The 13,603-nt window shown below is 43.5% G+C and overlaps 1 protein-coding gene across 1 annotated transcript in view; it reads right to left on the bottom strand.

Moving 5' to 3' along the window:
• Positions 1–127: 127 nt before the first annotated feature.
• The window catches only part of LOC106601329 (microtubule-associated serine/threonine-protein kinase 1), a 60,575-nt gene continuing 47,099 nt past the window's right edge, over positions 128–13,603 (bottom strand). Inside the window, exons 16-26 of the mRNA XM_045715170.2 lie at positions 13,415–13,516; positions 12,890–13,012; positions 8,644–8,753; positions 7,210–7,370; positions 6,770–7,041; positions 6,441–6,671; positions 6,002–6,231; positions 5,692–5,814; positions 3,935–4,071; positions 3,612–3,799; positions 128–3,488 (exon numbers count right to left, since the gene is read on the bottom strand). Coding sequence (XP_045571126.2) covers positions 1,816–3,488; positions 3,612–3,799; positions 3,935–4,071; positions 5,692–5,814; positions 6,002–6,231; positions 6,441–6,671; positions 6,770–7,041; positions 7,210–7,370; positions 8,644–8,753; positions 12,890–13,012; positions 13,415–13,516 — 3,350 coding nt within the window. The 3' untranslated portion in view covers positions 128–1,815. The remainder of the gene's footprint in view (positions 3,489–3,611; positions 3,800–3,934; positions 4,072–5,691; positions 5,815–6,001; positions 6,232–6,440; positions 6,672–6,769; positions 7,042–7,209; positions 7,371–8,643; positions 8,754–12,889; positions 13,013–13,414; positions 13,517–13,603) is intronic.

The raw sequence follows: 13,603 nt of genomic DNA, 5'->3' as shown, positions 1-13,603 counted from the left end.
GAGCAAGTGACAAATAATCAAATACAATAAATAGTGTAATAAATAGATAAATAAATTTGACACAAAATAAAGTGCAATCTCACCCCCCCCCCCCCCCCCATACACAAACACAAGCTTTTAACTAGCATTCATCTAAATATAAGCTGTTTGTCGTCTCATAGGAGCACTGCATCAGTATCATACATCTCTCTTTATCGGTCATAATACACACAACAAAAGTTTTTTCAAATTGTATTTAGACAAACAAACAAGTTTCTAGTAGCTATATGAATGGAACAATGGTTACAATAGAAAATAATGAAGATATGAGGGTAATATCTCGGATAGAATCTAATCTTGCGGTCATTAAATTGTGAACTGATTATGTGTAAATTACATTTTGACCTCAAATACTATGTTCAGGACAGTTGTGTGATGACCACAAGATGGCAGTCTGATACAGGTATGGGCATGAACATATTAAGTTATGTCACTGATGAGAGTGCTGCCTAGGTCTATGGCGGGCTCTCAGATCTCACTAGGAATTCTACATAGAACTTGCATATCATTACACATCACTGTAAACAACATGTTATCCCTCAATTAAAACTGGCACTTTTATTCGCACATTACATTTTACAACGCTAATTTTGCATACATTGAAAAGGGAGCGAGTTCTAGCCTACTTTGCCAGAGTACGAGTAAGTCTCAAAGAAGACTCCCATTCTATAGTATCTATTTCATCACCTGACCACACTTAATTCACACACAGAGACATCTGGGTTCCACTTCTTTAGTTCAATTCATTAGCACTGTATTCATGTCAGAACCTAAATAATTGCACAATTCACAATGCCCACTGGGCACAGACGTCAATTCAATGTCTATTCCATATTGGTTCAACGTAATTTCATTGAAATTACGTGGAAACAACATTGATTCAACCAGTGTGTGCCCAGTGGGTGGAGTCAATGCAGACAATTCGTAGAACAATATATCTGCTTGCTTGGCTTATTGCAAACCTTTACCTCCCTAACATCCGTTCATGGGTACATTGTAGGGGACACACAGGAAAATACCTAAAAATCCCATTGCATAGTGTCCCTGTGCAAGTTCAGATAGTCCACCTAAATCCAACCAGGACTCAGCCCTTAAAACACTCAAACAAATTCATTCAGATCTTCTTTACACAATACAATTCCAAGTTCCACATTTAGCAAGCAGGTCATCATCTTAGTCCAGTTAGGAACACATCTCAATTTGTTACACCAATGCAACAATTCTTCTCTCAATCTTTTTTCAGGTACTGTGTGAGAAAAAGAACAAGGTCTTTGTATTATCTTTGTATTTTAACTAAGTGAAGAGATGGCATCGAAGTTGACGGACATGGATAATGTTCCTCGTGGTGACAGACTGTGACAGAAGCCTGCCTATTGACATGCTGTTTACATTGGGAACATGTGGGGGCTGTTGACATGATGTTCACAGTGTTCATTACCATCAGGTCTGTTAGATTGTTTTCCTCATCTCTTTAAATATTCTCTTTCATCTCTCATGTACAATTTGGAACATGCAAGAAGACACGCTTTTACTATATACATTACACATACAGTACATACAATCACACATTTGAGAACAGCATTAAAGCACATTCCTCCACATATTCTTGTTTTATCTACAGGTCTGTATTTTCTAGCTATTTGGTGTGTGTTTCTTTAGGTGTACATGTTTTTGTCCCTTTTTTGAGGGTCCCTGTCCGTGCCTGATATGGTGGCATGATATTCCAATCCAAAAGGCATTTTCCGGGAGATCCCAGGTTTTTCCCTCACTCGCAGATCAGGAGTGTTGCTTACCTGAATTCCTCGTGTTTGCCTTTTCAGGCTGAGCTAAGCCGGCAGGACTTTGAGATGTCCCCTGAGCCCCACGTCGACCACCTCCAGACGGAGCCTCAGACTTTCCTGCTGAACTTCCCCGTTTCTCCTCACCGCCTTTGGGCCCTTCCTGGGATCCCATCTTCATAGGCCCCAGCACGTTTTTGGCCACACTGGTCAGCTGAGTCACAAAGCTTGGCTTGTCACCAGGGGAGACGGGGCGTGACTTGCTGGAGCAGGGGGAGGCAGCAGTGGAGGAAGGGGACATAGGGTTCTCCTCCACCACCTCCAGGTGACTCCTCTCCTCCTTGGCCCCTCGGTAGCTGCTCAACAGAACAGAAACCTTGTCTGCTCTGGATTTTGTTGAAGCAGGAACTGGGCCTATGGTAAGAGGGGATGTGGCCTGGGTTGGGGCTGGTGCTTGGGTTGGGACTGAAGGAGCAGGTCCTTTAACCTTGGTCTCAGTGGCTTTGTCAATGCCACCCATCCCTCCTTTCAAAGTGCTCTCTCCCATATGTGTGTCTTTACTTACCTTGGCCAACTCTGTAGCTCCCGCCCTCTGTGTAGTGACTTTGTCTGGGCCCACACTCCCTTTCTCCTCACTCTTCTTCTGGCTTCTGCTTGCTGGGGTGGTGTCTGTCTGGACAGCCTGGTGCTTACGCTCCTGGGAGAGCGGACTCTGGGATGTAGCCTGGACTGGGGCCCTCTCAGTGGGTTTAGGGCCTCCACTGGCTGTCTCAGAGCTTGGAGCACTAGAGCTTATAGGTTTGTCTGCTGGGCTGGACTTGGCCCCTGGAGTGGAGGGGGTTGAGGCTGGGCTAGGCTGGGCCTCACCTGGTACTGGGGAAGCTTTTCTCTTCAGAGCCTCACAAGGGGTTAATGTCTTAGCTGTCTCCCCAGCGCTGGTCTTGGGCTCTACTTTAACAGGTGTGCTGTCAGTGTGAGGGTCAGATGCTGTAGTCTGGGCAGCTCTCTCCCTCCCTGTCTGCAGTGTGTCCCGGCTCAGGGGCGACTCCTGTCTCCCCAGCCTCCTCGCAGGCTTCAGGCACCCTGTCTCTCCAACCGTGGGGGGAGAGGGGGAGGAGGAAGACGAGGGAGAGGGGGGAACGGGCCCGTTCTCTCCCTCCATCTCCAGCAGACTCTGCAGGCTGTGCTCGCAGTGGAAAGACTCCCTCCTGTAGTCCCCATGTGACACCTCCAGGCTGTGCTTACGCATTGACACCCCCCCTGCAAGGGGCGAGGAAGCTGATGACGAAGATGAAAAGGAGGGCAGGAGGGTCGCGCCCAGTTTCTCTGACGACTGAACCCGCTGTAGCAAGGGTGAGCGGGGGGGCTCTGCGCTTTTGGGCCTGGGACGGGCCACAGGGGGAGAGGAGTGGAGCTTGGCTGGGAAGGCCTGGGTGGTGTTGGAGCTACCTACTGTGTGGCCAGACAGGGGTGGGGGAGAGGAGGTGGTGGGGGAGGGTGTGTGGGCCAGGGGGGACAGGGGGATGTTGCCAGCTGACTTGCAACGGGCTGAGCGGTACTGGCGGTGCAGCTTGGGGGAGAGGCCGTGCAGGGAGCTGGGTCTCATGTGCTGGGAGGCAGCCGGGGAGTTAGGGGTGCTGGAGACTGGAGAGATGCTCTGAGAAGAATTGCCTGAGGAGTGAAGAAGAGACATATAGCAATAATTCAAACTGTATTATTTTGTTATGTGAGGGTGCAGATGCTAAGAGGAGTGCTGTACAGTAATGTAGGTAGAGTATTGCCCTTCATACTGACCCAGGTAGGTGGAGTCGGGGGTGGAGCGGTAGCTCTGTGTGGGGGAGCGGGCAGAGAGGTTGTGGGTGGGGGAGCCTGGGAGGCTGTCCCCTGATGACAGAGAGCGGTTCAGAGAGGACAGGCTGCGGCTGGTGTGGAGCAGGTTCGACTGCTTAGTGATCTTCCTGAACAATGAGCTGCGCTTCTTACTGCGAGTGAGAAGTGAAAAGAGAGAGGTGGGAGGATGAGAGAGTTAGAAGAACAGAGTCAATGACATTGATTTTCTAGAGCGCTCATCTGAAATCATAGTGTAGCATCTGCTGTGCAGAGAAACCCACTTGTACCTTTCTTGTCCCTCCTTAGCCCCTGTCTTCTTGTTGCGCCGTGCCATCTTGGACTTGTAGCTGGACTTGCGGGCAGGACCGATCTTGATGGAGGTGTTTTCAAAGGGCGTGGTGGTCACCGTCACATTGTTTCCACTCTGGAGAAACAACGGAAACAAAACACGTACAGTATGCACTGCTTGCACACTTATTAGGCAAATTGTATTCCTCAGGATTCATTTTATTGTTGAACAAACACAATGCTCTCAGTCAATCCAAAATGTTATTGCATCTCAAACCTGAATGTTTAACAAAGGAATAGTGAGTTTTGCCTTTCTCAGGGGAATATATAAGTGTTAGGCAACTATTAGTGTGCACAATAATTAGGCAACTAAATTACAAAAATAATTTCTACCAACTCACTTTTTATTCTCAATTTTTAGAGTAAGTGTAACAAATAAGTAACACAAAATGACAATCAAATAAAATTTTTGGCCTTTCAAAAATATTCAGTGACCAATATAGCCACCCTTCTTTTAAATAATTGCCATGAGCCTTCCATCCATGGAGTCTGTCAGTTTTTTTATCTGTTCACGATCAACTTTCGCTGAAGCAGCAACTACAGCCTCCCAAATGCTGTTCAAAAAGGTGTATTGTCTTCCCTCACTGTAAATCTCACGTTTGGGAAGGGCCCACAAGTTATCAATAGGATTTAAGTCAGGTGAGGAAGAGGACCAGGTCATTATTCAGGCATCTTTGAGGCCCTTGCTGGCTAGCCAAGCAGTGGAATACTTGGATGCATGTGATGGAGCATTGTCCTGCATAAAGATCATGGCCTTCTTGAATGCTGAGGACTTCTTCCTGTACCACTGCTTGAAGAAAGTATCTTCCAGTTTCAGTTCATCTTCAACCTGAAAAGGTCCAACTACCTCATCCTTAACAATAGCAGCCCATACCAGTACCCCTCCTCCACCTTGCTGGTGCCTGATTCGAAGTGGTGCCTGTGTCCATTACTGATCCAGCCACGGGCCCATCCATCTGGTCCATCAAGAGTCACTCTCATTTCATCTGTCCATAAAACCTTTGAAAAATCTGTCTTCGGGTATTTCTTTGCCCAATCTTGACGCTTCAACTTGTGAATCTTATTCAATGGTGGTCGTGTTTCAGCCTTCTTGACCTTGGCCATGTCTCTGAGCACTTGACACCTTGTAGTTCTGGACACTCCAGGTAGGTTGCAGTTCTGGAATATGGTGTCACTGGAGGATAATGGGTTCTTGGTAGCTTGATGTTTAATTCTTCTCAAGTCTTTCGCAGTTAATTAGCACCTTTTCTACTCCATGCGTTTTATTCGCCCAGTTGACTAATCGCAACAAAACGTTTGATTGTCTGGTGGTCACGCCTCAAAAGTTTAGCTATTTCAAGAGTGTTGCATCCGTCTGAAAGGCATTTAAAAAAAAAAATACTTTTCAGTGTCAGTTAAATCTCTTTTTTGGCCCATTTTACCTGAGGTAATGAAGCTGCCTAATAATTATGCACACCTTGATATAAGGTGTAATTCACTTTCACCACACCCTCCCTCATTACACAAATACATATCACCTGAAAATGATTAAATCCAATAAGCATTCAAGTTTATATGGTTTGGAGTTGGAAAATGTGCATAGAAATAATGATAAGATCAGAATACTCACTTGCCTAATAATTGTGCACACAGTGTACGTTAGGCTTCACCTGTATTCTATACTGTAGAAAAAAACACGTTGTTTCTTTCCTCTCACCTTCAGAATGAGCTCCACCACCTCAGTGTGCACCAGCCCGTGGACAGACTCCCCGTTCACATGAGTGATGAGGTCACCAGCGCAGAGTTCCGCCTCCTGGGCAGGGCCTCCGTCCTCCACATGCTGTGATTGAAACAGATCAACATCAATCAAACAAGTCATCATGCTATTGGACAAGTCCGTTTTTTCCACTACAATTGTAGCGATGCTTTGTTATGATACAGAACTTCTTCAATAGAGTGATGTCTACTTAACACTACTTTCTCCATGGAAATGAACACAGAACATATAATCTCTATCGCTGTCTCACCCAGACCACATGGTGTACGCTGTAGACATCACTGTCTCCCATGTAGACTCGAATGGCTCGGAGGGTGAAACCGTACTTCTTCCCAGAGCGGTGGATGGTGATGGGAGAACGCAGCACGTTGACCGTGGGTGAGTAGTCTCGGCTGGGGGAGGAGTCACGAGACGACAGGTCGGAGGAGATGGATCGAGGAGACATGGGGCTGGCCAGGGGGGACGTACCATGCTGCTCCACTGAGGAGGGGGGAGAGAATCACAGGAATAAAGTGTGAGAAAAAACATCTGAATAAGTCAATTGAAGGTCAAAGCAATAGATAATCTTTAAGAAATTTACTATTTTCCATAACAAGCCCAGTTAACCGTTTTACTGTTTAACATTAATATTGTCATTAGCAACAGACAGACCCGGTCTTCTCACACTCCCTTGCCTTCCATCTCCTCACCTGTAGGTATGATGACAGACAGAGCTGTGGTGGAGGCAGACTTGATGACCTTGGTCACGGGTCGCGAGTTGCGTTTCTCTCCCTCAGCTGAGAGCTGGCTGTGGCGGACCCTCCTCAGGACCAGTTCGTTGGTGGCCCGGGACCCCTGGGGCTCTGTGGCCCCAGCAGTCACAGTACTGCTGGGGCTGGGGATGACTCCCATTGGTACATCAGCTGGCCTCAGCAGCTTGTCTGGAGCAGAGCAGAAAGATGGAGGAATAATATCATGTAGGTATCAAAGTGTATGTCAAGCCAGGATTCATCCAATATCCAATGCCAAATGCCCTCACCTCCAGCAGTCAACCCGTTGCCCTCCTTTTCCTTCCTAAAATCCCCCTGGCTGGATGTGGTGCCCATGGATGTGGTGCCCATGGCCCCCTCCAGAGAGGTGCCCCTGGCCTTGACTGGGGGCTGCCTGGTGGGCACGGGCAGCTCAGGATCGGCCTCTAGTGGGGAGGCGAAGCGGTGAGTGTCCATGAGGGCAGAAAAGCGTCGCCGGGCCCCAGATGGAGGACTGGAGTCACTCTCAGTGAAGGAGGACTCTGAGCATGACAGTCGCTTCCTACACACAACACAGCACAGAATAGATTTATTGTATTTATCAAAACAAACAATGAGTAATGATGATGAGAGCCTTGATAATGAGGACCAACAATGTCACATTTCCTACTTGTTATGCAAGGTAAGAGGGCAATAGTACTAGTCAGAGTACAGTAGTGGTCATACTCACATCTCAGGTGATCCTGTCCTCCAGCTCTTATCTCTCAAGGTCAGGCTGCCCAGGCTCTCTCTCTTGGCCGCCCGGTCCTCCCTGGGGCCCTTGTGCTCCCGCCGAGTCACCGTCGGGGGCTTGTGCTCCAGCTGGGACAGGTGCTCCATGCTGCTGTACACCTGTAGTTCCCAACAGAGAGAGGACGCATAAGCTTTCAGCACCCACAGAGGGAAAAATTACACATGTTCCCATGATTCTTTCTTTTACAATAGGTTCAGTGGCACAATTAGCTTTCACAGATTAGTCAAGAAGGGGAGATCTGAGCAGAAAGATAAATATGTCTGAGGCATGTGTGTCAATAAAATCCAAGGTTACCAAAGAGGTTCTTTCATGACTTAGTCTACCATGTGTGATAGTCACATTAAGTCACTTGGCTCAGACGTATGTCTCTTTCTGCTCAGATCTCCCCCTCTTGACTAATCTGTGAAAGCTAATTGTGCCACTGAAACCATTTTAAAAGAAAGAATCATGAGAATTTAGGATTATGAGATTCACTGACAGGCTTTAGAGAAGACACGTTTACATGGCCAAGACTTTTATAATGAGGGGCATCAAGTTAATCTAGTTCAGCAAGGAGTATTGGAGAAGGGAGGTGAGACAGAAGAACTGATTAGGCCGAAGTATAGGTTTTAGAGTAAACATCAATTAATAGCCCAGGCGTTTATTTGCTTGAATCACTGAACACAACAGGCTCTTATTAGACACAGGCTTCTATTTGAGTCATGAGTCTCTTTCCTTAAATGCACACAGCGTTTGCTCATTTGCTTACTAAGTTGTTTAATTCAAGCATTCACTTCCAGTATTTTAATCAATATCTTAATTTCCTGCACTAATGTGCTATCATTTACACACTGTTCCACGTTTATTTTGTCTTAGTATGCCTCTAATAAAAATGTATAAAAACTCCCACCCTTGACAGAATAATTATTCTCCCCTTTTAATGTGCATTTTTTCTGCAGTTCTTACTTTTGTCACTAGAGCGAACAGCTGATTTCTGGGGGTCTGTATTTCTAAAGTTGTTGACAGTTTTTGTGCTTGCCAGTTAGCTAGCAGTTCTCATCTGTTAGCAGCCAATGGCTAGCAGTTCTCATCTGTTAGCAGCCAATGGCTAGCAGTTTCTTACTGGTGATAAAAACTGATGATTGCCATCACTATTTCGAGACATTACTGAATTATTTAATGTAACAAATTAAACATTAAACATTGGAAACAATTCATGGTAATTCATGGTAATGCTGTAAACAATTAATTTAGACCCAGCGTTTATTTGAAACGGGTGTTTATTTGCTGAAATGTGTACCGTTGGCCGGCTATTAAAATGGACAGGTCGGCTATTTGAGACTGTGTTTAATTTAAGTTTGAAGGTAAGGATGAGTAAGTGTAGAGTTTGACCTTGCTGAAGCGAGGGGAGCAGGAGGAGAAACGACGGATTTCGACAGGTTCATCATCATTGGTGTCGTCCTCATCATAAGAGTGGACGTGGTGGTAGCGGTCCGAGCGGGCTGGGGACGGAAGAGGACATGACACACACACACACACACACACACACACACACACACACACTTACAAATGAAAACAGACAAATAGCATGGACAAGTGCCTCAAAGCTCCAAACACAGCTAGTTCTTATCTCTATCCCTTATGCCAGTGGTATTCAAAGTCGGGGTTGTGACCAAACCATTTTTTTTAGGAACAAAGAGTAAAGATTATTGTATAGAACAATATGCAAACCTTTTTGAGAAATACAATTTTATTAAGTAATTTCATTTATTGGTTTCTTTGAAAAGCGATTAAAATGTTTTTTAATTATTTTTTAATTTTTTGTTTTTTTATTGAATATATTGAAACATACAATATACTTACATTGAACAACTACATCATACATCATACCAGTCAACAACTACATCATACATCATACCAGTCAACAACTACATCATACATCATACCAGTCAACAACTACATCATACATCACACCAGTCAACAACTACATCATACATCATAACAGTCAACAACTACATCATACATCATACCAGTCAACAACTACATCATACATCACACCAGTCAACAACTACATCATACATCATACCAGTCAACAACTACATCATACATCATACCAGTCAACAACTACAGCATACATCATACCAGTCAACAACTACATCATACATCATACCAGTCAACAACTACATCATACCAGTCAACAACTACATCATACATCACACCAGTCAACAACTACATCATACATCATACCAGTCAACAACTACATCATACATCATACCAGTCAACAACTACATCATACATCATACCAGTCAACAACTACATCATACATCATACCAGTCAACAACTACATCATACATCACACCAGTCAACAACTACATCATACCAGTCATCCAACAGATTCCCATTCAGAGCGACACACAGAAGCATCCAGGGTTAATGCCCTGCTCAAGGGCACGTTGACAGATCTCCCTCCAGGCCAAAAAACGTGAACCCGAACCCTCCAAAATCCCTCCCACAGTTTCCCAATAGCTGTCCCTCAACCATTCGAGACCCCTCACACAGTCCCGACAAGACGAAAGAAAAAATATATAAAATACAATTAATTCCATTCCCCACCCCCAAGAACCCCCCAATGCACCAACAGCCAAGAAAATGAACTAAAGAGAAAAAAGGAAAAGACAGATGAAAACAGCAAACAATGCAAAACATTTTTTAATAATAATTTAAACAAAGGACATCAAGGACAACTAAAATCATAGCAGCAATCCCAACTGTATATGTTTGTGTGCATGTCTGGCACTATTACATGTATGTGTTTGTTCTTGCATGCGTTTATTTGAATGAGAGTGTGTGTATATGCATGTGTACAAACACCTGCATGGCATCAGCCTCAGGCAAACCGGCATTAGTTGTAAAAACACTACCCCCCAGTGTCATTCAAATGTACTTTTTATTATGTTTTTATTTTGACTTAAAAAAATATATATATATCTTTGACCATCATTCTATCTCCCGCACAGCAACTCCACTCCCACTTGTCTCCAGTTCCACATCCAAACCCTCAGCTTCCCTTAGCCCATCCCATCTATCTCTGCTGGCCACCCACTTCGGGTTTCTATGCAATACATATCTTTCAACTATGCTGTGATGTTTAACGTACAATTTCAATCTATCTAATCGAATAGAATCCACAGATTGCGAGTTCAAGATAAATACTTTTACCAAGAGTATTAGTATATTAGTAATTGACTGACCAGGTCTCTCCAGATCTCCTGACAGTACTATTTCTAGGGTCAATTTTAGATCAATGCTATGCATTTTCAGCCATTCCTGAACCTGAGACCAGAAACAGGCTACCTGAGGGCAATACCAAAATAAATGGTCTATTGATTCTGTATCCTCACAACAAAATCTGCAGAGCTTCGATGATTTTATTCCCCAAATATTCAACATTTGGTGGCAAGAATTCTATAGTATACTTTTAGCTGAAAAGCACAAAGTCTTGAATCTTACTATCTTGCTATTTTGCTGTCTGTATGGCACAGTTGTCAACATCCTGGTCCTCAAATGAAACTGGTATACTTTCCTATTTATGCTATTTTTATTCTTCTGCCAGTTTTTATCCTTTATATTGGGCAGACAGACCAGTTCCTTACCTCCTCCCGCTGCCACCTGCCTCCTCCATTTTAGGGGTAATGCTGTAATCAATTGGTTGTACTCTTGGATCGAGCAGACCTTCCCGTACAATTCTGTTAACTCCATGAAGGACATAACTCTTCCATTCCAATTTACAATATCATTAAAGAAGAAAATACCCTTTCCAAACTTCAAACTTTCACATAAATACAGGTGTTTTATCAACCAGCACATTTGAGTTCAGCCTTAATATTTGTTATAATATTTGTTCTATCTTTTCAGGAGGATGAAATTGAAATTGTAGCCAGCTTGAAAAAGAGAGATACTTTGAAAAAAGTATAATTTTCTAATTAATCGAAAAGGCCATTTTTAACCAATGGATGAGCTTTTCTTAGTAATCTACTTGAGAACCATTTAGGGTTCAAATAAAACTTTTGAATAAGTGAAGCTTTTAGAGAGGTTTAGTGTTTTTATATTTAATAATCTCAACCCACCCAATTCATATTCAGTAAATAGATAGGCACGTTTTATTTTGTCTGGTTTAGCGTCCCAGATAAAGCGAAATATTTTTTGCTCATATGATTTCAAAAACAAATCATCAGGAGTAGGCAGCGCCATAAGTAAGTGAGTAAACTGAGATATGATAGACAGGTATTTACCTCGCCATGCTTGCAGGATTTAGTCTATTTTTACAAGTTTTCTATTGAAATTCATTGTGGAGAGCTTATTTATATATTTTGTGATATGAATACCAAGTATGTCTACTTCACCATCAGCCCATTTTATAGGTAAACTGCAGGGTAATGTAAAAGTTGTATTTTTTAAAGATCCAATAAGTAATATTGTACACTTATCATAATTAGGTTTTAGCCCAGAGAGTACAGAAAAGTTATCTTCAATGAGACATTGCAGGGATCTAGCTTGCGGACTTAATATAAAACTTGAGTCATTGGCATACATGGATACCTTGGCTTTTAAGCCTTGGATTTCTAATCCTCTAATGTTGTTATTGGGTTTGATTTTAATAGATAACATTTCGATGGCCATAACGAATAGATATGGTGACAGCGGACACCCTTGTTTAACTCCTCTTGACAATTCAAAACTCTCTGAGAAGTAGCCATTATTTACTATATACACCTGGGGTTGCTATACATTATTTTTTACACATTTTATAAGAGAATTACCAAAATGGAAAAAATCCAGGCATTTATAAATAAAATCAAGTCTTACTTTATCAAATGCCTTTTCAAAATCCGCTATAAATACCAGGCCTGGCTTCTTAAATGTTTCATGATGTTCTATTATTTCTAGTAGTTGTCGTATATTATCTCCAATGTATTGTCCATGTAAAAAATCTGTCTGATTAGGATGATCAATACCTGGTAAAACCCTTTTAATTGTGCTATGCATTTCACTAGTATTTTTGCATCACAACATTGAAGTGTAAGGGGCCTCCAGTTTTTTAGATAGACTGGGTCTTTATATTTGCCATCTGGGTCTTGTTTAAATAATAGTGAAATCAGACCTTCCTGCTGAGTACCTGACAGACTACCATTTCTATAGGAGTAGTTAAAACAATCTAACAATTGAGCTTTTAGTATATATCAAAAAAGGCTTGATATACCTCTACCGGTATGCCATCAAGCCCTGGGGTTATTCAAGACTGAAAGGATTTAATAACCTCAAAAAGTTATTCCTCTGTAATTTGGCCTTCGCACTGATCTTTCTGATTCAAATGTTATTGAAGGTTATTCGTTGACGTAAAAATCAACATTTACCTATTAAGGTTTTGTCAATAGATTAGGGGTGGGGTGGGCTGGGGTCACGAGAAATTGTTGCAAAAAAATGGGTTCCCTAGAAATTCTGGAGAAGAGAATGGGGTCCTCGTTGAAAAAGTTTGAATACCACTGCCTTATGGTGATTCTATACATTAAGAATGCAACAAATCAGCACAGTTCCCCTCCATGTGATCAGGTAGCAGTGCAGTTAGCGAGAGACTCACTGTCGAAGTAGCTGGTGTCCTCCTCTGACTCTAGGTGGGGGATGAACTCAGCCTTCTGTCTCAGCAGACTGTTCCAGTCCAGTTCAGTGAAGAACGAGTGCTGCTTCACCTCAAATGCACCGCCTGGGGCAGCGAAAGAGAAGGAGAGAGAGAGAGAGAGAGAGAGAGAGAGAGAGAGCGTGCGTGCGAGAGAGAGCGAGAGAGAGAGAGAGAGAGAATGAAAGGGAGAGTGAGAATGAAAGGGCGAGCGAGAGAGGGGGAGAGAGAAAGAGAGAGAGAGAGAGAATGAAAGGGAGAGTGAGAATGAAAGGGTGAGCGAGAGAGGGGGAGAGAGAGAGAGAGAGAGAGAGAGAGAATGAAAGGGCGAGTGAGAATGAAAGGGCGAGTGAGAGAGGGGGAGAGAGAGATAAGATGTGGGTTGTTGAGTGAATCTATATTTTCACTATGAATAGGCAGTTTAGTCCATCTCTGTTACAGCACACGTCTGATGTTAAGCATGTTATAAACATGCACGTTTATGCTGACCTGTGCCCAGTCGGACCAGTGGGTTGGTTTGAAGCAGAGTAGCGATCAGATGCTGGGCATCGGCAGGAAGAGCGTCCTCACCTTCTGGCCACACTATGTCATCTACAAGAGACAGACAGAGATAAGTTGCATTGGCTTCAAAATGGCTTTAAGATGCTGCTTAATGAACCCACTAACCCCCGACCTCTC

This window comes from Salmo salar, chromosome 03 (genome assembly GCF_965601325.2).
Source record: "Salmo salar chromosome 03, fSalSal1, whole genome shotgun sequence".
In the NCBI taxonomy this organism is placed as follows: domain Eukaryota; kingdom Metazoa; phylum Chordata; class Actinopteri; order Salmoniformes; family Salmonidae; genus Salmo; species Salmo salar.
This window is presented reverse-complemented; position numbering and strand designations above follow the sequence as displayed.